The 27,864-nt window shown below is 43.8% G+C and overlaps 1 protein-coding gene across 1 annotated transcript in view; it reads left to right on the top strand.

The window, feature by feature from the left end:
• The window catches only part of ASPH (aspartate beta-hydroxylase), a 190,949-nt gene that overhangs the window by 124,889 nt on the left and 38,196 nt on the right, over window positions 1–27,864 (top strand). Inside the window, exons 16-18 of the mRNA XM_036263701.1 lie at window positions 10,533–10,619; window positions 18,715–18,865; window positions 22,019–22,155. Of these exons, the coding sequence (XP_036119594.1) occupies window positions 10,533–10,619; window positions 18,715–18,865; window positions 22,019–22,155 (375 nt within the window). The remainder of the gene's footprint in view (window positions 1–10,532; window positions 10,620–18,714; window positions 18,866–22,018; window positions 22,156–27,864) is intronic.

The following is a 27,864-nucleotide window of genomic DNA, read 5'->3' as shown; positions in this document are numbered from 1 at the left end:
TGGGGAAATTTCTCTTTCTCTACTTTGTACTTGAATTTATATTTAGTGTAATGCTCATTGGTTTTTCTGTAATATGCTCTTTTTATCAGTAGACTTGGGCTGCAAAAAAAGGATCTTGGAACTGTATGTAAATAAGCAACAACAATTAAAAAACAAACAAAAATACCTAAGTTAGAAACTGACATGGGACAAGAATGTGCTTCCCACGCATTTATTGGGAAGGTACCAGCAAGCATGAAGCCTTCTGCACCAGCATGAGCCAAGCCGTGGCTCACCCTCATTACCAGCCAGTAAAAGTGTAGTACCTCCAAAGACTAGAATACTAAATCAGCCCCACAGAATGAATGATTTCTGAGTCTGTCTTGTTCAACTTTATGAAATGAAGCAATCTACTATTTTTAGGAAATTTGCGTTGTGTAATAGAAGGGAAGCAGGAATCTTCCTTTTCTGTCACCTTGCTTGGCATTCTCCACTCCCTGCGTGCTAAGTGCCACTTGTGCAGATGTGGGGTGCCTATTAATAGAGGACTTTGGGGAAAAATAACACAAACAGCTTTAGAGAAGGATTTTTGTGTAATTAGAATGAATGGGAAAGAAGGGCTCAGTTATCAAGGGGCGAGCAGGTCGGGGGAGGTAAAGGTGCTAGAACAATCAGTGACGTACTCTCTGGTATTTTCACTGATTTAGAGAAATTATGATGCTTTCCTCAAGGAGCACCCTGTATCTGTAATTGTAAATATGGAGGAAGAAGTGGCCACATAGACAATTCTTGCTTCTGAAACAGCAGGGAGCTAAATTATTGACTGAGTCATCAGCATGCTCAGTCTTTCAGGGTTGTTCTACAGCTGGTTTTTTCAAATGATGCGTCTGACTGCGCCGGAAGGTGGAGGCCCAGGCCAAGGCCCGTCCCAGCAGCGGAGGCCGGTCTCCGTTCACGCTGAGCTTCCAGTGCTGTGCTCCAGGGAAGGGCGGGGTCACCTTATTAGTCCTTCAGAAATGTATCGATCGAACATATTTCAGTGATCTGTCTTTTAAAAATAATATTTATTGTTTAAAACTACTTTTTACCCCCTTGGGGGAGCATTTGAAATTATATACTGAAATATTTATCTATTGGAATCATTTATTATTATTATTATTATTATTATTATTGTATTATAAGTGTACGAGAGAGAAAGGAAAGCTTGAAGCCAGAGTAAGGTCGACACTAGAAAGTTCATAGCACAGGCAGTAAACAGTGCTGGATGAAGTACACTGGAGGCAGCACGAGGGAAGTAGCATTACACTGTAAGATGAATCGTGTTCACAGATGGCCGTCCTGTACCAAGTGCAGACAGAAACACCCTGCTGTGGGCCTTCCTAAAGGGCATATGATGGACTGGCTGCACATTCTCTTCCCTAATGTCACACCCACAGATTCTGTGATACGTCTGCCGGCGTATGTCTTAATGTCCTTCACGCCACTGGCCTCATGCCAAACAGTGGGTCCCAAGTCCATGTCCTCCAATGAATGGTCTTGGGTTTAAGATTAACTATAAGCTATGTTGAAAAACAGATGATTTTTAGGCAGTTTTTACAAGCGTTGTATCTTGCACTTGAGTTTTCTAAATAAGAATTGCACAATAGTGTTAGAAGCTGTATTCTCTAGTAAGAACCCAGGGAAGGGAAATTTTTTTTGGACTAAGAGCAAACACGTTTACTTTGTCAGATAATACCTTTTTAAGAAGGCCATACAACCTCTCTCTTAAGGGGATTCAAAAGATGCCTAGGACAAAGCCAAAATATTCTGTTGTTTTATAACCTCGATGACCAACTAAGGAAATGTTAAGGGAAAACAAAACACTTTAGCTAATTTGTTATGAATATTGTAGTCCTGTATTTTAAATCTGGCAATGGTGCATTTAGCATGAATTTCACAAATACAACCTCAACATTTGCAGTTTAAGTTGCAAAAGGCTGAAAATGGCCCCTCAAAAGACATCCATGCCCTAACGTATATTAAGATCCTCTAAATGTTACTTCATTTGGAGAAAGGGTCTTTGCAGATATGATGAAGTTAAGGATCTTGAGTTGGAGAGATAGGTGGGGTTACCCACTTGGGCCCTAAATGCAATCATATGTTTCCTTATAAGAAAGAGACAGAGGGAAATATGATACGGACAGGACAGGAGCAGGCACCCCGAGAGGAGAAGGCGACATGAAGATAGCCAGTGGAGGTTGGAGCGATGCATCCACAAGTCAAGAAATGCTGTCAGGAGGCAAGGAACAGATTCCCCCGCAGCCTCTGGAGGAAGCATGGCTCTGCGACCCTGATTTCAGCCCGGTGGCACTGATTCGGACGTCTGTTCTTCAGAGCTGAGAGAGCATACCTTTCTGCTGTTTTAAGCCCCCAAGTTTGGGACCATTTGTTACTACAGCCATTGGAAATGAATGCTAGGCAGTGGGGTGCTGCTGTGGTAAAGACATGAACATGTACAAGTGGCTTTGGAATTGGGTAAGGAGTAGAGGCTGGGAGATTGTGAGGTGCATGATACCAAAGCCTGGGTTACCTTGAGCAGACTGGCGGTAGAAATGTGGACATTAAAGCTGCCCCTGGAGGCCTCAGAGGAAGTGAGGGCTGAGCAGAGAAAGCTTCTGTTCTCATAGAGAATACACATATTATCACAAACAAAATGTGGGTAGAGACAGAGACATGAAATGTCTGTCAAGGGCCCAGAAGGAAATGAGGAACGTGTTATTGGAAACGGGGGGAGAGTCAGTCCTTGTTACATGGCGGCAGAAAACTTAACTGAATAGACTTTTATGGTCCTTTGGGAGCAAAACTTGTAAATAATGAAGTTGGATATTTAACTAGGGAGGTTTTTAAGCAGTGTGTTGAAGGTGTGGCCTAGTTTCTTTTTGCTGCTTATAGTAAAATATGGAAGGAAAGAAATAATGGAGGAAATGAAAAACAGAACATGATTATTTGTGAATTTCTCAATCTATCCAGATTTCTGAAGATGATAAAACTAGGAAATGCACTGTTAAAAGCATACTTTGGAGAGAAGACCAAGGGTAGGGCTGGACATCCTTTTCCTAAAGAGATTAGATGTATGACTCACTCAACCATCCCAACAGAAGCCAAGAATAGAGATGGGATTATCCTGGGAAGACCGGTGTCTCTTGTATAATGGTGTGAATTCCTGTGGCATACACGGAGACCCATAAGGTTTTTGAGAATGTTATACCAGTAGAAGCACTTCTACCTTAGACTGAGAGAGATAGGGCAAACTGAAAGAAGGCTAACAGACTCCCAAAATTCTACAGGCAGGAAACAAGCTAATGAAACTAATCAACTGTGAACCCATTCTACCCTTTCAATAGAAAGGAAAGATAATTCCATAGGCAGAGCCTGGGACCCCGAGGCTAGAGACAAAGAAACCAGAGCAGAGGACCTGGAGGGCAGAGCCTGGAGTCACAGACCATGAAACCTATTGGAATTTGCCTTGCCACATTTTGAAATTGGTTGGAATCAGTGATACCTTTCTTTCTTCCATTTTCTCCCTTTTGGAATACAAATGTCTGTAAGCATTATCCCATGTTTATCTCACCATTGTGTTTCAGAAGCAGATATCTTGTTTTCTAGTTTAACAGGTCCACAGATGGAGATTTGACCCCAGGATGGATGATAACCGGAGTGTCACCATTCTTGCTTTAGATGAATTAGATGATCAGATTTGGGACTTTGGAGCTAATGTGATTCAGATGTGATTTTTACATCTGAGTTGGTAATGTAGTACTGCAGACTTTGAGGAATACTGGGATGATTAAATGTATTTTGCATGTGAGACAGATGTGAGTCATTGGGGGCCAGAGGGCAGACTCTGATAGGCTGAAAAATGAGTTCCCCAAAAGATAATCATTTTCTAATCCCTGGACCTATAAATGTTAACTTATTTGGGAAAGGGGCTTCTGCATGTAATTAAGTTAAGGATCTTATGAAGGATCTGCTTTCCTGGGTTATCCTAGTAGGCCCTGTAATAGTCAGGATTCCCCAGAGAAACAGAACCAATAGGGAAGAGATATATAAGCTGTAAACTAGAGAACCAGGAAAGCCTGTGGTATAATTCAGTTTGGGTTTGAAGACCTAAGTTCAGGGTACTGATGATGTAGGTCTCAATCTGGGTCCAGAAACCTGAGGACAGGAGGGACTCAAGCAAAGGGAGCAAACTGTCCTTTTCTCTGCCTCTTGGTTCTGTTCAGGACCTCTCCGGATTGCATGATGCCCACCCCAGTGATGAGAATGGTCTTCTTAATTTGGTCTCCTGTTCCAAATGCTAATTTCTTCTTGAGACATCCTTACAGACACACCTAGAAATTATGTTTTAGGAGCTATCTAGGCATCCTTTAGCTCAGTCGAGTTTGACACAAAAAAAGTAATCATCATAGGCCCCAAATTTGTCCTTTTGAGACAGGCAGATGGAGACAACACAGACAGAAGAGAAGGAAATGCACAGAGGAGAAGGAGCTCTGAAATGGAGGCAGAGACTGGGGTGATGCCACATGCCAAGGAGTGCTAGCAGCCGTCACAGGCCGGAGGAGGCCGGCAACACTCGCCCCTTCAGCCTCCAGAGGAAATGCAGCCCTACTGACGCCGCGATCTCAGCCCAGCGAAACTGACCTGGGGCTTCTGTTCTGCGGAACTGTGGAGGAATGAATTCCTGTTGCGTCAGGCCACCAAGTGTGTGGTCATTTGTTATAGTGGCCACAAGAAACTAATACAGGGTAGTTAGAAGACCGTCACATAGAAAAATATATTTAATGTGAATTATTCATTCCTTAAAATCTTTCACAGAAGAAATCAAGTAGTGGTTTTAAAAGCTGTTACCCAAAATATACAAAGGACTCTTAAAATTCAACCTTAAGAAAAACAAATAATGATTTAAAAAAGTGAGCCAAAGACCTTCACAGATACCTCACCAAAGAAGATATACAGATGGCAAATAAGCCTAAAATGCTCCACCTCATATGTTATCAGGGGAACGCAAATTAAAACAACACTGTACATCTATTAGAATGGCCAAAATCTGATCACTGACAACACCAAATGCTGACAAGGGCATGGAGCAACAGGAACTATCATGCATTGCTGGTGGAAATGCAGAAGAGTACAGCCACTTTGGAAGACAGTTTTGTTTGTTTTCAAAACTAAGCATACTCTTATCATACAATCCAGAAATCTGGCTTTTTAATATTTACCTTTCATAATGATTTAAAAACTTATGTCCACACAAAAAACTTGCACATAGGAATTCCAGAATGGCGACGGAGTGAACGGAGCTACACAGACCGTCTCCCAGAACCAAACTGGAATTACAACTATAACACAGACAAATCGACGGGAAAAAGCAACAGAAAGCAGCTTGCAAGGACCATATAACCAGGGACACTGGCTCAATCCTGGTAGGCTTGCGAAGGAGCAAGATGGGGGCTGGGAGCCCACATACAGCAGCGGCCTTAGCTGTGAGCAGCGCCCTCGGGTCACACTCCCAAGCGGCTCCCCAGCGCAGAGCCAGGACAGAGGCGACAAAAGCCACAGCCACTCACCTTGGGCTCTCGCAAAGGGAGGGCAGACTGGACTGGAACTGTGTGGGGGCACTTGGGATTTGGAGGGCACTCCGAGCTTTTGCTGAGTTGCTGCCACGCAGGACAGTGGCCATCTTACTCCTTCCCAGGGCTCTGAGGAGAGGCATCAGCCCCTCCCTCGGAGATCCAACCCCACCTTGTGGGCCATTGAAGTGCTAATTGAGGCTCATTAACAACCAGCATCTGCCCCACCTTTGGGAAATTCCCTTATGCTGAGCACCTGAGGGAGTTTTTCAATCAACTGACAACCCAAAACTCTTCAAGTAACCTGGACTGCTAGCCTCCAGGCAAAAAGCTACAGGATAACAGTACCTTTCCTGGGCTAGCAACATTAACCAAGAAAGTAAGACTTGACAGTGGTGTGTAATGTGGGTCCTCCCTCGCTCATCTAAACCCAGGAGAGGGAGCCACAAACAGCAGAACACCAGCACCCACAGGGAAAACTTGACAGGCTCCAAAGCCCACAGTGATAGCCAAAATGGTGAAACACAGAAACAGAAGCCAAATGAAAGAACAAGAGACCTCCACCGAAGATGAGATCAGTGTGGAGCAGTTAGGAAAATTAACAGAGCTAGAATTCAGAGCTTCCCAGACAAAAAAAGGCTAAGGGAATACATTAGCACCAAACCAGCACTGCAAGAAAAAGCAATTTTGAAAAAGAAGGACAAAGTAGGTGGGATCACAATACCAGATATCAGGTTATACTACAAAGCGACTGTAATCAAAACAGCCTGGTACTGGCACAAGAACAGGCATATAGACCAGTGGAGCAGAACTGAGAACTTAGAAATGGACCCAAGGCAATATGCTCAATTAATATTTGACAAAGGTGGCAAGAGCATACAGTGGAGTAAAGAGAGCCTCTTTAATAAATGGTGTTCAGAAAATTGGACAGCTACATGCAAAAAAATGAAACTAGACCATCAACTTACACTATACACAAGAATAAATTCAAAAAGGATAAAAGTCTTAAATGTGACCTGTGAATCCATAAAAATTCTAGAAGAAAATGTAGGCATCAAAGTTTTGAACATCATATGCAGCAGAATTTTCACTGATACATCACCTAAGGCAACAGAAACAAAGGAAAAAATGAACACATGGGACTACATCAAACTCAAAAGCTTCTGCACAGCAAAAGAAACAATCATCACAATGGAAAGGCAACCCACTGTATGGGAGAACATCATTGCCAATGATATATCAGATAAGGGGTTAATCTCCAATATATATAGAGTGCTCATACAACTCAACAAAAGGAAGACAAAGAACCCAATTGAAAAATAGGCAGAGGACCTAAAGAGACACCTCTCCAAACAGAACATACATACAAATGGCCAAGAGACATATGAAGAAATGCTCAACATCACTAATCATCAGAGAGATGCAAATTAAAACCACAATGAGGTATCACCTCACACCTGTCAGAATGGCCGCCATCAACAAATCATCAAACAACAAGTGTTGGCGAGAGTGTGGAGAAAAGGGGACTCTAGTACACTGCTGGTGGGAATGCAGACTGGTGCAGCCACTATGGAAAACAATATGGTGTTACCTCAAAAAGTTAAAAATTGAACTTCCATTTGACCTAGTGATCCCACTTCTAGGAATACACCCTAAGAAGCCTGAAACACCTATCAGGAAGAATATATGTACCCCCATGTTCATAGCAGCACTATTTACAATATCTAAGATCTGGCAAGAGCCCAAGTGTCCATCAGTAGACGAATGGATAAAAAAAGCAGTGGTACATATACACAATGGAGTACTATGCAGCTGTAAGAAAGAAAGATCTCTTATCCTTTAATACTACATGGAGGGACGTGGAAAATATTATCCTAAGTGAAATAAGCCAAGCAGAAAAAGACAAATACCATATGATCTCACTTATATACGGAATATAATGAACATAACAGCCTGAGGAATACAGTAGATCTAGAAACATGGAAGTAGGGCACAGGCTGACATCCCTCAGAAGAGGGGGTGGGGGGGTGGGAAGAGATAAACCACAGAACTTATATGCATGTATGCATGAGCAATGGACATGGACAACAAAGCCGGGGACAGGGCGGGAGGGATGGGGAGGGAGGTGCCAAGGGGGTAAAAAAGGAGAAACATCTGTAACAAAAAAAATAAAAAATTAATAAAAAAAATAAATAAATTTCTTTGGAAAAAAAAAACTTGCACATAGCAGCTTAATTCATAATTGCCAAAATTTGGAATCAACCAAAATGTCCTTTAGCAGGTGAATGAATAAATTAACTGTCATATGAAGACAATGAAATATTACGGAGCACTTAAAAAAGAAGTGATATATCAAACCATGAAAAGATGTGGAGGAACCGTAAATGCACATTATTAAGTGAGAGAAGCTAATCTGAAAAGGCTGCCTACTGTATGATTCCAATTTATGACGTACTGGAAAAGGCAAAACTACGGAGACAGTAAAAAGATCAGTGGTTTCCAGGGGTGAGTCGTGGGGCGGGCGTAGGGGAGAGGAGGGGAATAAATAGGCAACGCATAGAAAAATTATTTTAGGGCAGTGAAGCTACTCTGTGACGGTGGATACAGACAGTATGCATCGCATTCATCTTTTTATGTAAACCCATAGAATGAACAACTCCAAGAGTAAACCTTAAGGGAAATCACGGACTCTGCGTGATGATGTGTCAGTGTAGGTTCATTGATTGTAACCAAGTGCCCCGCTGGTGCAGGGTGTTTGTTATGGGGGGAGTCTGTGCTTGTGTTGGGCTAGGGGATGTATGTGAAACCTCCATACTCTCCTCTCAGTTCTGCTCTGAACCTAATACCGCTCTAAAAAAGTATTGTGAGAGGATAGCGTATTTTAAATAGTGATACAATTACTTCTGACAAGAACTATAACTTGGAGAATGTGCTCCTGGCTTGATTTATCGCTATATCCAAGTCCTCATTTACTTTGCATTAACCTGTCTGTCAGGTCAGAGACGTATCTGGGGTGAGCCCCATTATCTTGTGCTGGCACACACACCCCCACCCACCACAGTAATAATAATAATAACAAAAATAGGTAACACTGTTCATTGCTTTCTATGCTCTGTGTAGTGTCTATAAGCACCTTATGTATGTTTCTGGATTTGACCTTTACAGCTGCCCCACAAGGTAGTCAAGGGCCCTCACGATCCCCATTTTGCAGATGAGGCACCTAAGGCAAAGTCATCAGTATTAGTCATAGGCACACACCTTCCAAGTGGGGAGCCCAGGCGCTCACAGTCAGCCTGGCTCGGGCCTGAGCCCGGAACACTGCACTGTGCGTCTGCTTTCCACCAGCCCTGTGAGGGTGGAGGAGTAGCTGCAAGGAACTTGGACGTGGAGGTTGTCTCTGGATGTAGGTGCAAGTGACCGCTGGTAGGCTGCAGGGTTTGCTTCGCCTAGCCACACCGCAAGGTGAACTTTGCTGCATGAAAACTCACTCCATAAGGGGCAAAACCAGAAACTGCAGTGAGCTTGTATTTACATGTGAACTGGATGGATTTATCAATTCACAGGGAACTGAGGGTCTGGGAAAGTTCAACTCAGAAAATCTGTCTCTATCCCATGGCTTCAAATATCCATGACCTGCTGCCATTTGTTAGAAACTGGGACACGCGTGTGTGACCCTGTGGAAGGGTGCTGATGACTGAGGTGGGGAGAGGATCCCTTAGCCCCATGCCAAGACCCTCAGCAAGTGTACCTGTTCCTTTCTGTGCAGTGGTGGTCAGAGACCCACTGACGGAGCTTGGCCTGTCTTTTCTTTTTTTATAACATCAATGTGAGAAACATAGATCGGCTGCCTCCTGCATGCCCCCCATTGGGAATTAAGCCTGCAACCTGGGCATGTGTCCTGATTGGGAATCAAACCAGTGACCCCCTGGTGCATAGGTCAATGCTCAACCACAGCCACACGCCAGGCTCCACCCATCTTCTTAAGGGCCCATGTGAGCTCTGCGAGGGGTCACATGACGCTGAGGCAGCCAGGCACTCCAGGAAGCCAGATGAGCCCCATTGACCCTGATGTCCAGTGGGTGACAGGAAGCAGAGCCGATGGCCCTGGCATCCTGCATACTTGTTCCCTGCCATTTGCATGGGTGCTTGACTGCTCATCACAGACCCAAGTCATTCTCACTGCCAGTAGGATCTGTCCCCAACTTAAAACCTGAATATTTTTCTTTAAGAATGCATGTAGGAATGCATGTAGGAATTTCTTTAAGAATGCATGTAGGCATGTAGAGAGAGAGGAAAAATGCAATTTGTTTAATGATGACTCATATTGCATCATTTGTCAGGTTTCTGTCTTTTAAAAGATAAAGTATATTCAAAGAACTTATACGCATATATGCATAACCAATAGGCACAGACAGTAGTTTGGGGAGAGCAGGAGGGGTGTAGGAGTGAGGAGGAGGGGGTCAGTGGGGTAAAAGGGGGACACAGCTGTAATACTTTCAACAATAAAGATAAAACAATAAAAATATGTGCTTAAAAAATAAAATACATTTATATGCACTTCTAGTTTTATGTTTCCATAATATAGTTAATTTTTTTAAATCTTAGATATATCTGAATTTATATTTATTTATATAAAATTTTTATTCTTCTTTATTGATTTTTGGAGAGAGAACATCGATTGGCCACCTCCTGCATGTCCCCCACTGGGGATTGGGCCCACAACCTGGGCATGTGCCCTGACTGGGAATTGAATTGGTGACCTCTTGGTGCATGGGTTGATGCTCAACCACTGAGCCACACCAGCTGGGCGATACACCTGTCTTTAAATTCAGAGTGGAGTCCAGGAAATCTTGACAGAATTACTTGGTGAATAATTAATAACTATATTGAATAGCATTATGCATTTGAATTTATTGTGTTTCTGTAATTACCTCTTCCTAACAGGGAAAAATTGAGGAAGCAGTGACTGCATTTGAAGAACTAATTCGTAAATACCCTCAGAGTCCACGGGCCAGATATGGGAAGGCACAGGTATTGTAGAACCCTTCACTTAGATAACTGTTTTCGATGTCCTTGTGTTCCGTGTAATTGGATTTCTCACCACCCGCTATGTATTTGCATTTTCTTTTTCTCTTCTAACTTTTATACAGAATCTATTTCTCATGTATATGCATTAACGCAAACAAGAAATAGTGTTTTAAATAAGACAATTAATTATTGCTGTTGGGTAAAGCTGAATGTAGAAACATTTTTCTGCCCTCTTGCCCCCCTTCATATATAGCATCTCTCTGGTTTTGAAAAGAAAATAAAGAATAATACGTTGGTCATTGATTTCCCATCACCCGCCCGTTCCAGTCCATTTAGTAGCATTTTTCTGTGCCCCCCTCCATATGGCATCTCTCTGGTTTTGAAAAGAAAATAAAGATGACATTTTGGTCATTGATTTCCCATTACCATCCCATTCCATTCCATTTAGACCCACCTTATGATTTCCACATTAGACTCCTGAGAGCTTTAAGAACCTGTTTTATAATGAGTGGTTGCTTAGGAAAGACTTTGAAATTCTCAAGTGAAATGAATTTGTGTTCTCTCTAGTTTCCTCCAGCTACTTCTGTCTCACCAGCTACCTTCTCCCTGTCTCCCACTCCCACCACCTGTTTGTGTCTGACTTTCTCCTCCTCCAGCTCCTCATTTCATGACACTTCACCCCCCTCATCTGTAGCTGCATTAACCCGCCCTGTGCCACGCCCCGCGCCGGCCCTGGGCTTGCTGTGGACACTCCAGCGGTCTCTGTCCTGGTGGATTTTATATCCCAGTAGAGGACATTTTAAAAGTTGCTTGCTCAAAACTTATTCAGTGAGCCCGGCCAGTGTGGCTCAGTGGATTGAGCATCATCCAATGGACTGAGAGGTCCCAGTTCGATTTCCGGTCAGGGCACAGGTTTTGGGCTCAATCCCCAGTTGGGGGTGTGCAGGAGGCAGCTGATCAATGTTTCTCTCTCGCATCGATGTTTCTATCACTCTCTCCCTTCCTTTCTCTCTAAAAAAAAATCAATAAAAACATATTTTAAAAAATTATTCCATGAAAACCTGTGCATGCCAGGCCCTGTGTAGGCAGATGCCGCCATGAACAATGCAAGGAGTTCTCGTTGTAATGGCAAAGACAGTGCATGAGACAAGTAAGTCAGATGTATACACTTGCTATATGACATGTGCCACAAGAAAAGACGGCAGTGAGACAGAGGGCCTTCCTCTTCAGATTTGGGCTGCAGCTGACGTGACAGGGCAGACAGCACGTTAGAGGAGGGACCAGAAAAGGCCTGTAGGGAGGAGCAAGTGGCTGGGACGTGACAAGGTTGTGGAAGGAGCTGACGGGCAGAGGGAACAGCAGGGCAGAGGCCTCCGAGCAGGGGTGGATCTTGGCATAATAAGCTCCCGGACAGAGAGAGGGGCTGCTGAGGGCCAGTGAAGTAGGACATGCTCTACACACGGGGAAGCCATTGGAGGGTTTATGCCTGGGTGTGACTACCCTTCTTGTTTTCATAGCGTTTGCTTTGGTTGCTGGGTGGAGAATGGATTATGGGACAAAACTAGAAACAAGAACAGGAGACTGTTGGCAAGTGCACTGGAGATGCTGCGGCCCAGACCGCGGTCGTGGCCATGGAGATGGGGAACTGGGCAGAGAGCAGGGCCGAAAGCACTTGGTGGTGGATTCGCTGCAAGGTCAGAGAAAGAGAGCAGTTTAGGGTGATCCCTGGGTTTCTGGTTTGGCCATGTGAGGAAAGGACAGTGCTGATTACTGACCAGGATGACTGAGGAAAAGAACAGAGTTTGGTTTTGGTCCTGTTAGGTCTGTGGAGCCTGTCTGACATTCAGGTGGACGTGTCAAGCAGAACATGGGTTCGCGGAGTCTGAACTCGGGGTAAAGCCAGGGCTGATATACGGATATAGGCAGTGAACCTCGTAGCTGGAGACCGATTCTCGGCCCTGCGGGGAGACAGTGGTGCAGCGCCAGGAAAGTCGTCCAGACCACGGAGAGGCAATCCGCGCCTCTCTGCAGGGAGTCAGTGTGGTCACTGAAGACGGTCGTGCAGGAACTCACACATTTATAGATAAAACAAGTGTTTCCCCTGAATAAATGTGGTGACCACTCAAGATCCAGATGCTCAAGTTCTTCCCACCTCCCCATGAAAAACATAATGATTAAATGTTAATGACTTAAGGTTATATAACATTAATGCAAGTAAATTCCTCATATCCATGTTACAGACTAGGTTTAGCAGACAACAGCTATATCATTTTTGTAAGTTAATTTGGTCAGAAACCCTGCAAAATTGCTAAATTGTATTGCTATCAAGCCAGACAAAACGTGTTTCCAAAAGATCGAGCCCATGGAAATAAGTGATGTGCTTTGTCACTAGTACTGATGATAGCCATTTGGTTAAGAAAAGCATATTGACTACAGAGAATAATGATTGATGTAAATGTTAGTTAAATTATGGCAGAAATGTTTTGTGCTTTAGAATTTTTCTTTATATGTGATATTAATTATGGGTACCAAAATCCAAATAAATGCACTAATTTTTGCATATGGTGATTACTTTATTTGTATCCACAGGTAACAGTAGAAATTTGAGGTTTAGGCCTCAGGCAATATTTTTCTATCTCTAAACTAGTATGCTGCATGGTGTTATTGATATTTATGTTATTGTGATGTAAAGTAAAATTTAGGCATGGTAAATTAAATTTTAATAGAATAATTTAAAGTTTATTTAATTTTATTTTTTTTCTTTTATTGATTTTTTTAGAGAGGAAGAAAGAGATAGAAACATCGATGAGAGAGAACATTGATTGGCTGCCTCCTGCATGCGCCCCACTGGGGATTTGACCCACAACCTGGGCATGTGCCCTGACCAGGAATGGAACTGGTGACCTCTTGGTGCATGGGTCGTGCTTTACCACTGAGCCACACCAGCCAGGCTAAAGGATATTTAAAGTGCATAGGAGCCTGGCTGGTGTGGCTCACTGGTTGAGCATTGACCCATGCACCAAAAGGTCACTTGTTTGATTCCTGGTCAGGGCACATGCCCAAGATGTGGGCCTGATCCTCAGTGGGGGACATGCAGGAGGCGGCCAATCAATGTGCTCTCTTTTAGATGTTTCTATCTCTCTCTCCCTTCCTTCCTCTGTCTCCAAAACAATTAATAAATAAAATGCATAGGAATTTTCAAAATAAAAATTCAACAGAATATAGATTTAAAAAAAAAATTTTACCCAAGGACATGCTTAGCAAGAGGAAGGGAGAGAAAAAGAGAGAAAGATTGATGTGAGAGAGAAACATTGATCAGTTGCCTTCCAAACATTCCCAGACCGGGGACTGAACCCACAACCCAGGGGTGTGCCCTGACCAAGAATCAAATTGGCAGCCTTTCGGTGCACAGGACTGTGCTCCACCAACTGGGCCCCTCTGGCTGGGAAACAGAAGGTAAATTTAACAGGAGGAATAAATGATGACTTTTTCATTCTTTGTTAGTATATTAAATAATTACTTTAGAATACCCCAACAAGTTTTAAAAATTCAGCAACAGCCCGGCCAGTGTGGCTCAGTGGATTGAGCATCATCCCCTGGTTCGATTCCCAGTCAGAGCACATGCCTGGGTTTCAAGCTTGATCCCCAGTGACGGGTGCGCAGGAGGCAGCAGATTGATGTTTCTCTCTCACATCGATGTTTCTATCTCTCTCTGTCTTCTCTCTCTCAAAAAAAAAAAAAAATCAATAAAAACATTTAAAAAAATATAATTCAGGCCCTGGCTGGTTTGGCTCAGCCATTAGAGCATTGGTCTGCGGTCCAGAGAGACCCGGGTTCAGTTGCCGCTTGTCACATACCTTGGTTGCAGTTTGTCCCCAGCCCTGGTTGGGTCATGTGGGTGGCACCCACTCGATGTGTCCCTTTCACGTCGATGTTTCTCTCTCTCTCTCTCTCTTCCTCTCTCTCCCTCCCACTCTACCTGAACAAAAAATGGAAAAATGTCCTCGGGTGAGGATAAAAAAAATAAATATGTATTTCAGCAACATTAAGTGAAATACAAATTATACTATTAGTCATTTCTAAAGTAGCAGTTTTATTCTTTGGATCACTGTGAAAATCAATTTTGACCAAGTTCTCTGAACATCAGACACAAAATCTTAAATTATAAACTCAATTCACATTATTCTCTTGCACGGACCATTAATGTCTGTGAGGCAGAAAATGACACATCTCCCAGGAAGGTTGGATGGGTTAAGTCAACAAAAGGCTTTGCAATGTTAATGCCCTGGGACCAGTGCTCAGTGTCAGCTCAAATTGATTTATCTACAGATGCTGAACTGGTAAAAATCAATCTGTATAATTTTGAATTTCAAAGCAAAGGCTATCATTTTTGTTCAGGATATTTTAAAGAATTAGGTGCCATTCGAATACTGATATTGTCCCAGTATTGGAAGTTGTAAAATGTTTATAGTCATTAAAATGAAGGACCTTGGGTGGGGTGGGGGTGGGATGGAAACAAGGCATATAGATTGTATCATTTTTTTCTCTCTTTTCAAATGAAGTTTATATATTCCTCTCTCTCTAAAGAAGGATTATCTTGGTAGACATTTGTCCTTACACTAACCTTGAAGAGACCCTCCAGTTCCAGGATGTATTTGGTAGCTTGAAGAGGCTACCAAGTGAAGACTGTGAACTCAGTGGTCTCAGAAGGCTCTGTCAGGTCTGGGCTCTGGCATCCTGCAAAGTCATCTATAAGCCGTCATATTTTCAGGGAGTTAACTCTCCATAGCTAGACTCACAGCAAACTGATGACTAAACCGAGAAGCCAGCATATGAATACTTGGAAGCCATGTAGTCAGGATCACTTCTATGGGTCATTGATGTTGGACGTCCTCTTCTGGTAGATAAAGCTATTGTGGACACCGTTCACAGGTTTGGATAGATGATTGTGTGCCCTGATGCTTGTTTCTATCAAGCAGGAGTGAATTACCCTTTCATAATCCAGAGATTTTTGTCTAATCAGTTTTTCTCATGAATCTGCCCACTTCTCTCTGTCTCCACTGCTTCAGTTCTAGCCCCCATCATCTTGGAAACTCATCATAATCAGTGCATGTTAACTAGTTTTTTTATGTGTTATTTTCTGAAAAGCTTTCCACTGATATTTTATCAATGTGTGATGATTCCTATTCATTTTGCATTTTGGAGTGAAGGAAGGGATGAATCATTTTCTCACCATGTCCTCAAATTGTGGAGTTATGCTTTATTTTGCAGACATCTATACAGGCGGGGGCAAAGTAGGTCTGCAGTTGTGAGTATGCGAAATAGAGCTTATTTCTGTATTATTCTTTATTAACTATTGTATTGTTTTCCACACAACTGTGAACCTACGTTTTTGCCCTAACCTGTATATTAACTACAGCACATACTTTATTTAAATGAAGTAAACATATGAAATAGGGTATTTTGAGGAAAAAAACCGTATGTGCTACTTTAAGCATCAAACTAAATGTAATCTTCAACTTGAGTCTACTAAATCTGGTGAGATTTTGATGACCACGTTAGACATTTTCCTCTGTCTTCCTGTCTCTAGTATTTCACTCACTGTTCTTGGTCACTTGCTACAAATGTTACTCATTTCACCAAGAAAATGGAAGTTTTCACAGAGCACTTCCCATGATTCCCCACGGCACTAACAGCCTGCCCGCACTCGCGCCCGTGTATCTGCCTGTTAGCACGGAGGACCGGTTCTAGTCCCTGTTCTAATTTTTCTGTCCCCCTCTGCATCCCCAGATTAGCCCTCTCTACAGAGCCTTTCACGTCAACTTAGAAACATGTCATATTTCCATGGTTTAAAAAAGACGCCTCTCTTGTCTCCACATCCCCCTTCACTTACTGGCCCTTTTGTTCGCTTCCCTTTATAGCAAAACTCCTTGGAAGAGTTGTCTGCACCCCTTTTCTCTTGAACCCACTCCCTTCCATCACGAGTCCCAGGTAGTCATGGAAATGTTTTGCCCGGAGCTCAGAGTTTGCACACTGCCCAGCCCAGCATCTCGCCCACCCTGACAGCCTCTTCTAATACGACTGCTCACTCCCCCTGGATACGTTCGTCACTTTGTGTCCAGGACACCACTTTTTGTTGTTATTTTCCTTTCTCCTCCCTCCTTCTCTGTCCTTTTATGCTGGTCCTCCACTGTCTTCCTGACCTGTGGTGACTTTGAAGCATTGCAGTTCCTTAGAGCTCGGGTCTTGGACCTCTACTTTTCTCTGTCTACACTCAGAAATGTTTTTAGCTTCTTAGCTTTATTTTTTTTTTTTTTTTTTTTTTTTTTATCCTCACCCGAGGATATTTTTCCATTTTTTGTACAGATAGAGTGGGAGGGAGAGAGAGGAAGGGAGAGAGAGGGAGAAACATCGACGTGAAGGGACACATCGAGTGGCTGCCACCCTCACGACCAACCAGGGCCGGGGACAAACTGCAACCGAAGTACGTGCACTTAGCGGGAACCGAACCCGGGTCTCTCCAGACCGCAGGCCAACGCTCTAACCGCTGAGCCAAACTGGCCAGGGCTAGCTTCTTAGCTTTAAAAGCCATCTCTGTCCTGACAGTTCTCCGGTGTATGTCCCTTTCTGTGACCTCCCTCCCGAACCCCAGACTCCTGTATGCTTCCTCCTATCCAGAATCTCCACGTGCATACCTAATAAGCACTGGGGTTTAATGTGTCCAGAGCTGAATTCCTGACTCTATGCGTTGCTTCTACTCTGTCTTTCCATTCTTGAGGAATGACAGGTCCATCTGGTAATGCTGAAGCCCCAAACCTCGAATCCTCATTAACGTCTCTCTCCCTTTCTCTCATACCCTGCATTCAGACCATCGGCAGATCTGGCGGCTCTGACCTTCAAAATGCATTTATAACCCGACCACTTCCTACCACTTCCATTACCACCACCCTGGGTGAAGCCAGCACCCCTTGTTCGGAATCCTGCTGGAGCACCCTGAGCTCCCTGCTTCTCCCCCACCCAGCTCAACCTGTTCATACTGCTGCCAGCGTGACCCACAACACGCACCTCAGATCACGTTGAAGCCCCGTGTCTTTCCATCTACTGTAGAGTTAGTGTAGCAGAGCCGGCTATAGCTCACCAGGTTCTTCCTACCTGACACCCCCCTACCATCATCTCCTCCTGCTCCCCTCCTCCACCAGCCTTTCCTCTCTTCCTCACTTCTGCCTCACAGCCTGCGCTGGCTGTTCTCTGCCTGGAGGTCTTCCCTCAACGTCCTCCTTCCCTGCAGACCCTCCCTGATCATTCTGATGAAAGGGACATCTTCCCTACAGCCCCACTCCCAGCCTGCTAAACCTGCTTCCTTTTCTTCCACAGCACTTAGGGCCACCAGTCACACAGTACCCTGACTGGTGTATTGTCCTCCTGTCCTTTCCAGAATGAAGGGAAATGGGAAAAGGGCTTTGTCTGGTCTGTTCATGGTGTCTACTGCATGCGTGGAACACAGCCTGGCTCCCAGAAAGTGGCTGTTGAATGAATGAATGAATGAATGAATGAATGAACACAAGAATAAACTGATGGGAGAACAGGAGTGGTGGACTGGAGTCCCGTCTGCATGATGTTCATGCATTCTAGCATATATTAATCTTGCTTTTATGATATTCTTTCTTGTCTGTAGCTTAGTAGCTAACCTTCCTCCCTGTTATTAAAATAGCATGTTGTCCAGCCACTGTGGCTCAGTGGTTGAGTGTCGCACTAAGAGGCCGCCAGTTCGATTCCCGGTCAGGACACATGCCCAGGTTGTGGGCCAAACCCCCAGTGTGGGGCGTACAGGAGGCAGCCAGTCGATATTGATGTTTCTATCTTGCTCACCCTCTCCCTTCCTCTTTCTCTAAAATCAATAAAAATAAATTTAAAAATATATATTTAAAATAGCATGTTGTATTGCTTTTTCTTTTTTTATCTTTTGATAAAGAGAAAACTTTAATCCATTTTGAATTATTTTTTAAGCATGTACAAAAGTTAAGTTTTGGGGACTATCTTGGGTGATAACAAATATTCCTTGTCATGGGACGTGTCTTCTGTGTGGGACTTGCTCCAGTGTGAAGACGACTTGGCTGAGAAGAAGAGGAGCAACGAGGTGCTGCGCAAGGCCATCGAGACCTACCAGGAGGTGGCCAGCCTGCCCGACGTCCCCGCGGGCCTGGTGAAGCTGAGTTTGAAGCGGAGGTCAGAGAGACAGCAGTTCCTAGGTGAGAGGCAAGAGAAGTTAATTCAGCGGCACATGTTATGGTTTTACCTTACCTGAGGCTCTGTGTGTTCTTAGAAGAGTCTGGTTACATGAAAGTTCTGTAACTAAGTTCAGTGATTTGCCTGTTTCTTAGACTGAAATAGTAACCCTAACCTTGATAACTGCGAAGATGCCTCCCTTCACTCTTCAGCCCCTCCATCCAATTTTTTTTTAAAGAAAGATCTCTTATCTTTGAGATGACATGGAGGGACCTGGTGAGTATTATCCTAAGTGAAACAAGCCACATAGAGAAAGACAAGTATCACATGATCTCACTTATTTGTGGAATATAATGAACATAACAGTCTGAGGATTGGGGTAGTTCCAGAGACGTGGAAGTGGGGTACAGACTGACAGTCCCCAGAAGAGGGAATGGTGGGGGGCAGAGATAAACCACAGAACTTAAATGCATGTATGCATGAACAATGGACATGGACAACAAAGCTGGGGAATGGGTGGGGAGGGTGGGGAAGGGGGAATCAGTGGGGGAAAAAGGAGAAACATCTGTAACAAAAATAAATTAAATTAAAAAAGAAGAAGAATATGTGTTAGAGGACTTTATTTATTTATTTTTTTATTATTCATTTTTTTAGAAAGAGAAACATCAATGTGGGAGAGATACATGGATCGGCTGCCTCCTGCAAGCCCCCCACTGGGGATCGAGCCTGCAACCAGGGCATGTGCCCTGACCAGGAATCGAACCAGGACCTCTCAGTCCATGGGACAATGCTCAGTCCACTGAGCCGTGCTGGCCAGGTGTTAGTTTTGTCAAATGAGAACAAAGTTTATTTGAAAAAGACACAGATTCCCGCTGTGAGGAGGGGACCCAAGTGGGTCGCCCCTACTCCACCCATTTTTAAGCTCACATAAATGGAATGTGGAGAGGCCAGAGAATTTGCCTGAGGAGTTGTAGCTAATACATTAATATGCTAGAGTCAAAAACTCTCTCCTGTCCCAGCAAATTATTTTCTTTCTTAACTAGAACAATCTGATTCGTGGAGATTAAAATGGTCAGTGGGACAATATTCACAGAGGAATAGTAAGAGTTCTAGGTACTCCAACATTTCACTTGTAAGGTTTGACTCTGTACCAAGGAAAAGGACAGAAAAAAATGTTTTAATCACTAAGTGCTTTGAAAAGAGCAGCATAAAGCATCTCCTCTGAGTGACCCAGGTTCCCAGAGCCAAAGGCAGTAGGACTAGCTGGAACCTACCTTCATTATAACCAGGCTGGGATCGCTCCCTCCTAACTTGTCTTCTGTCAACCGGGAAGGAAGAATCTAAGCCCGTGCTAAGGGGGGTGCTAGGCTGGCTGGGGTAGCTATGTGAATGAATTATCGATGTCACAGGAGAAGCTCATGTTAAGTAATATTCCGGGCCAACCGATCCTTTCATCAGTTTTCTGAGGGATGCAATTAAAGGTGGTATATCACTTTGTTAGGTGACCAAAATCTCTGAAAGGACATGACCCACATGATGATTAAAAACAGAAGAGATGGTCAGTTAGTCGTATATTCCTGAGGGTTGGCTCCGTGGGAGGGAAGCGCACGGCATGCCGTCCAGGGAAGGCGGGGCTGGGACTGAGTGGAGGACTCGTCTTGGGGACAGTGCCAGTGTGACTGAGTCGCCCTCTGGCCTCAGGCTCCAGAATGGCTCTGCTTCGCTCTGGGGACTGATTCTGTCCTTAAAACTTCGATATTTAGTCCATCATAGAGTTTTACATTAGGTTTGATATTTAAAAAGGATACACGGCCATCCGTCATCTGGATGTCTGGGTGTCTGGCACCCCCTGAGCTTTGCACTGTGCCTCCCACGTGCCTCCCTCTGTGCCCAGCCCTGGGGAAAGACGGCCTGGGGCCAAACCCAGCCCTGCTCCCAGCAGTCTCCCACCCGAGCCCTCCCTTCGGAGTGAGCAGGAGGCTCTGAGGAGGGAGTCGTGCGCACTTGTCAGTGGAGGACCCACGTGACGAAGTCCACGCACATTCGAACAGCAGAGTGCGAGGGACAGTGCGGGGCTGTGGCACTGGAGGGGTTTCCGCCTGGGGCTTTGCAGTGGCCGTGGGGAAAGTTTAGAAACAGGAGAAAAGTGTGAGGTTAGTCTGGGTCGGTGGGGGAAAGAAGGGATACTGAGTCAGACTTGTCAGTGCAGGAATGAATAGCTGAGCAAACCCCTCCCAGCTTGGCCAGTAACAGGGGGGTCAGCCAGGGGACAGGTTGGTGATATTTTGTGCCCAATAGTTTATCTGTTAGTGGAGCACTAGCTATTGATGGTCCTAAAATGCTCTTGGCTAATATTCAGTATGTGGGCAACTGGGCCCTTTAAGTAATTAATTTTGTCCTGTTACTAGCCTTATCTTGCAATTTCCTCATATTCAATTTGTCTTCCCAACTTTGGTGAGGAGTAATAACAACTGGGCCCAGAAATTTTACACTTGATCTTAGCCAAAAGGCTGAGAAGGGATGGGCCCAGAAATTTTAAATTTTCATCACATCGCCTTAGAAATGAATTGAAGCTAGGGCTTTCGTGATTCATGTGTGCAAAGTACCCTATCGTCCACCAGAGGGTCCCATAATACCGGATGATGTCTCCTTTGCCACATGAATAGGTCTTTACCTAGAGATGGGGACACTCTCGATTGTAAACAATGTCAACCTTATACCTCGGAGCCTCTTCACGTTTCATACAGGGCTCCAGCTCCTGACATTGGGTAGATCTGTGATTTGTCTGTTCTCTATTAATAATTTTAGAGCTAATCATAATAAACCAAAACTATCTCAGTAAAACTTTCCTTTACAAGGAATTGGTAGCTGAAACTTTCTTAAGACTGAATTTAATATAAAAAAGTAAATGTTGGTGAATTTAGAAAATAGAATGTCTTTAAAGTGTTTATAGTCAGTATTATATTTAGTAGCTGTTTATAGAAGTTACTGATACCATTGCAGACGTGTGATGAAATCCTAACAGTTTAGCCATCTGCTTATAGGGTCAAATTTAAGCTGACCTCAGGATCTGTTGCATAGCCTGTCTGGATTTTCACCTCAAAATAAAAGTGTACATAATTTGTTTTTATTTCTATTGGAATCTTTTTTTTTTTTTTCTCTTCCCACAAAATCAGGTCATATGAGAGGTTCTCTTGTTACACTGCAGAAATTAGTTGAACTATTTCCTGATGACACTTCCTTAAAGAATGACCTTGGAGTGGGGTATCTCCTGATAGGAGATAATGACAATGCCAAGAAGGTTTATGAAAAGGTGAGCAAACAGCAGTCTTCTATGAACTATATCAAATTATTTTGAGCATGAGGTTCTAATGTTACTAGTAAATTGCATTTAATACACTCACTCTCTCACTGTCTTTATTTTAAATTAAGTTAAATGGCATGTATTGTGATAGTTGACATCGTCTTAATATTGTTTTCCACCTTGCTTTTTCCCCTTGATCAGAAGAGTTTAAATTTTAGTTGATACTTGGTACATCAAAATCTTCAACTTACTTTTTTAAAAAATGTCATTTTATTTATTTATTTATTTATTTATTTATTTATTTATTTAAATTCTCACCGAGGATATTTTTAAATTTATTTTTAGATAGAGTGGAAGGGGGGGAGAGAGAGAGAGAGAGAGAGACATCAACGTGAGAGATACACAATTGATTGCCTCCTGCACAACCCAACAAGGGCCAGGGATCAAACCTGCAACCCAGGTAGGTGCCCTTGACTGGGAATCGAACCCGTGACTCTTCGGTCCTTGGGCTGACGCTCTAACTTCTGAGCTAAACCAGCCAGGGTAATTGTGTATGTTTAAATTTCATCTTTATCAGTCCACAAATAGCCTTTCTAAAAGTCCTCTATGCTGGGAAGAGGAACTCAAGTTTTTATGAACCTAAAAACACAATCTTTTTCTTTTTTCACTAGAAGTCTGGTCTAGAGAGAGACTACAGAACATGAGTCTTTCGGGCATATGGAGTGAATTACTCCCCTTTCAGAGGGTCCTGACTCTTTGATCCTGTAGCAACGTTGCCTTTAAAAGGATTTCTACCTTGTAATGGACATTTTAATAAATAACCTGTAGGTCACAAGTAACTATAAAATCCAGACAACTGTGACTCCTTTACGCAATGAAGGAATTCATTTGGTGTGGAGTAAACAGGTTACCAAACAAACTTTGAAGCTGGAGAAAGTTAATTTCTCTGCAGGAGAAAGATGAACACATTTTGTCTATGGTTTTCCAGCTGATGCTCTTTACGTGGTGCTACCCCTCGAAGATAGTCAGTATGACTCCTGTTTTTAAAATGCTGGCAAGTACAGTGTAGCGACTTCATGCCCCAGTCCAGGGACCGGTCCACTCATAAGGCGGACTTGTCTCCTTTTATCACTGTTGATGCTTCATTGAAAATCATTGAATTTCGGAGCAGCTGTCTTTTCGCCCTCGTCATAATTTTTATCTTTTCTGAGAGAACATAACTAAGACTTTTGCTTTTTATAGCATCTCAAATATCTATGCAAAGTGGGTTGATCCTACATCTGCTAACATACCTGTTCCAGATCATAAAACATACCCATGCGGGGCACTGTTCTGCGAAGGGCTGACACGGAACACCGAGTGCCCTGTGTAGCAGAGTTGGGGAAGGGGTACATCATGTATCTCCAACATTCGGGGTCGTACGAATGTAAGAATTGTCCAACTGTACCCGATATACCTATCATGCTGCACTGTCAGCGCCCACAAAGATGGAGTTGTAGAATTCCTTCCTTCCTCCCTTCCTTCCTTTATTTCTTCCCCAAGTCACCATCAAATACTGGCTAGGTACCCAGCATGTCTGAGGTTAGGGCAGGATCTGAAAGTATACTAGCTTCTCTCACCCACCACGGATTTGCCTTTCCTCATCTTTTTAAAATCTCCCTTGGATATATTCACGTTTTTTGTTTTTTGTTTTTTCATCCTCACCTGAGGACATTTTTTCCATTTTTTGTTCAGATAGAGTGGGAGGGAGAGAAAGGAAGAGAGAAAGAGAAAAAAAAAAACATCGATGTGAAAGGGATACATTGAGTGGCTGCCATCCATACGACCCAACCAGGGCCAGGGACAAACAGCAACCCAGGTACATGCCCTTAGTGGGAACTGAACCCGGGTCTCTCTGGACCGCAGGCCGACGCTCTAACTGCTGAGCCAAACCGGCCAGGGCTATTCACTTTTTTTTTTTTTTTTCCTGATTCTAAATCTCAAATACTGAAACATTTTACTTCATCTTGAAAAAAATAAAATTTGCCTGCTATTGTTTATACATTTGAAATCATCATCCGGTCTGTGTAAGTACAAAATCTAAACTATAGTTTATAATACAATCGAGTGGGTTTCTCTTTGCACTGAAAATACACGTGCCGTCTGCCTGCATTTGCTCTCACTCCGCGCTAATAAGCTGTGTCTAATGGATTCTCCTTCCTTAACACAGTTTATCCTGATACGTTGTGGCTCCATCAAAGATCATTTCCAGAAAACTAATCATGTGTTTGTATATTTTTTCATGTTGGTTTTTATCTCTGAGTAAATTTGTAAAAGTTGGTGACTGTTCCCTTTCTGGGCTTTTGCTGCGTTTAGTTTGAACATAGAGCAACTGGGAAAGGGTTGGAGGCAGACCGCTCCCAGCGCCGCTCTAGAGGTGCTCCTGCGCCTCCCTCCCCGTCGGTGACACCCCGCCGCCCGCTCAGCTCTCCCACTGCTCGCATGTACCCCTCACTTAGTCTGCACATCTCTGTGAACCCACCGCAGCCGCTTGGGGAATGGCAGCTAATGACACGGCAGTGTGTGCTCCTGGAGTCTACAGTCGGAAACCAAATCACTCGTGTCCCTCCATCAGCTCCCCTCCCTTTTAACCCAGGCACGCAGCGCTCTGGCCTGCGCGGGGACAGGGTTACCCCGTCCAGCCTGTCCCCTCTGACCTTCTCAGCTCCAGCCACAGATCTGACCGTCTCATCCTAGGCTTCAGCCTGCTGTCTTCCCGCTGCCCACGGCGGTGGTCCTCGAGCCTGTTCGATTGTGTAACCTTCCAGTAAAAAGTCCAAGGAAACACCCACGAAACGCCTGTTTCTGTATATATTATGTGTATATCATGTATATGTACTCATATACATAGGACATTGTAAAGGTACACACTCCAAAATACATTTGAAGATGAAATAGTATTTCGATACTTTTAAAATTTCGTTGAACTGCCAAAAAAATCTTTTTATTTTTCCTGAAAAAGATGATATGTAGTAATAATCAGTGTAGAACACTATTTATGATTATGTGATTTTTAAAAATTCTGGTAATGTATGATGTAGAGTTTGTGTTGGGACTGGAAATGTCGGCCATATCATTATTCTGTTGTCTGTGGTGTGTGTGTGTAAAGAGAGACAGAATGTGTTATATGGGTAGTATTAGCATCAATCTGGGTTTCTTAGAAATCATATAAGAGCCACTGTCCTTCTCTGAGGCCCGTGGGTGACGCTGGACTGTGCAGCAAGCACTGCCGGCTGTCCTGACCAATCGAGCGGAGAGGGCAGCATCGGGTCGCTGACCGCCCACCTCCGTCTCCATTGGGACGTGTGACTGTGTGCCGTGCTGATGACAGGAGGGCCCCAGAGCCTGTCGCATAACAAATATTATATTTCAAAGACATGCAAACAGAAGCATTTTTAATTTTCTACTTCCCAGTGGATTATCTTGCACATAAAACTAAACAGATTTTATGATTTGCCTCCTGCTCTGTTCAATCTCATTCCCTTTTGCTGTTCCTGGACCACTCTCCCTTTTGTACTCACTTTCTCCTATACCTTAAATGCCTCTGCCCGTCGGTCCCCCGTGATTCATTTCCCCGATGAACTCCTATTCATCCCTAAACACCTTTCAGACCTTGCCCAGCCACACCCACCCCAGAGTGACGAGGTGCCCCTAGCGTGCCTGTACTCGTGCACGCCTCGTGCCTATCACTATAGTTGCACTTACCACATTGCGTTACCATTGTTTGTTTATAGGTCAGTCTCCCTCCCTTGACTGAGAGCTACCTGAGAAAAAGCGAGTATTCTCATTTATGTTTATAGTTCGGAGCCTAGAAGAGGCTTGTGTGTTCTGACACATCTAGTAAAGAAGTACATTTGAGATGATGGCTGTGTGTTTATAGGAGGCAGAAATGTCATCTGCGTAGCTGCAATAATTATAACACTCCCTTCAGAGTGATGCTACCAGAAACAGAATTGACCTCAATTCAGTTCCGTTTAGAGGCATTTGTTGAGCTCTTGCTCAGCATCCAGTTTGTTAACAGGTGCTGTGGAAGGTGCAGAAGAAGAGTCTGCTTTCAGAGCTCTCGTTTGGGAGGAAAACCACGCGCACAGTCTGACTTCTTTATCAGTTAGTGCAGATCACTTGACGACCTGCCATGTGCCGGGCACTGTTCTAAGCACTGGGGATCAGCAGTGAGTGCCACAGACACAGGCCCTGTAGAGCTTATTTCTTAGCTGGGGGAAATGTCAGATGGAGATAATGCTATGAATAGAAAGGAGTCGGGATAAGGAAGTTAGAAAGTGACTAGTGATGGGGATGAGGGTGACTGTTTTATATCGGGTGGTTGGGTGTGAGCTTCACTGAGATGGTAACCTTTAATCAAGGTCTTCATCAAGATCAGGGAGTGAACCATTTGTGCTCCAGAAGACTGAGGCAAAGGAGCACCATAGGTGCAAAGGCCCTGAGGCAGGCATGCCTTTGGCTTGCATTGCAGCATGGAGTCCAGGGTGCTCAGAGTAGCTGGTGGGGGGCAGGTAGGAGAGGAGGCCAGAGAAGTACAGAGGCCAGCTCAAGGGGGCTTTGGGGGCTGTGTCCTAGAACTTTGCCCTGAGTAAAGTGCAACCCCTTTGGGTTTTTAACAAATTGAAGATGACACCTGACTTTGGATTAGTGAGTCCGTTCAGGGCCCCGTGTGGAGAATGGGTGGCTGGAGAACAGGGCTGGGGGTGCAGGTAGGAGAGAAATGATAACTTGGCCCCGGGTGGCAGCGCTGAAGGAGGTAACAAGGGGTATGATTCTGAATGTATTTTAAAGGTAGAATTCTCTGGATGTGCCCATGGGTGAGCTGCGGGACTGGATAGAAGCTGGGAAGATCTGCCGTGCATTCTGTGGGCTCCCAAGGCCTTGGGCCCCCTTCTGCACACTCACTCCTGTGTAAGGAGCCCGTCGTGGCTGTGCGCCCCTTTCCTTAGGCTCAAGGAGAAAGAGAAGCTAGAAGATATTCACTCAACCCAAACCTTCTTCATCTTCCACTTGGTTCTGTGGACTAGTCTGTCTAAGCAGCTCCACAAGTTGAAATGTTACTGTTTTGCTTTCTGACTGCTAATATTTCATTTGGAGGCATTTTGCATTATTAATCTTTAATCATAATAAGTGCATATGATAAACCATGATTTGATTCATTTTTTGATATTTACCTGTGTTTAATCACAGACTGTTGGATTTGCTCACCCCTTTATTCTCAGTCCTGAAAGTGGTCTGGCTGTTCAAGAAATGTACTTTGAATCCAAAGGATGATGATTTATTACAAATGCAAATCTAAGTTTTCTGCTAGGCATTGTGTAAAGCATGTATGTAAAGAAATGTATAATCATTCAGAATTGACTTTAAGATAGCAAATTTGAAGTCGTTTTTCTTGATTACTAAAGCATATTGAAGTCATAACAATTGACAGATGTTTTGCTGATTTGCATTGTTAACGTAATGCTCTAGCAGTTGTTACCTTTCCACATTTATTTATTCGTTCCTGATGGACGGATGTGTAGGTGCGAAAACATGAAGCTGAGGGAAATGGGCCATTTAAGCCTAATATATTGCAGTGAGACGAAACACTAGTGTCTTATGCTGTAACATCATGATCCAACTATAGCAAAGCTAATTAATCTTTGTTTTGACAGTCATTTGTAGAATTTGTAGTTA

Source organism: Molossus molossus, unplaced genomic scaffold (assembly GCF_014108415.1).
Source record: "Molossus molossus isolate mMolMol1 unplaced genomic scaffold, mMolMol1.p scaffold_m16_p_16, whole genome shotgun sequence".
NCBI lineage: Eukaryota > Metazoa > Chordata > Mammalia > Chiroptera > Molossidae > Molossus > Molossus molossus.
This window is presented reverse-complemented; position numbering and strand designations above follow the sequence as displayed.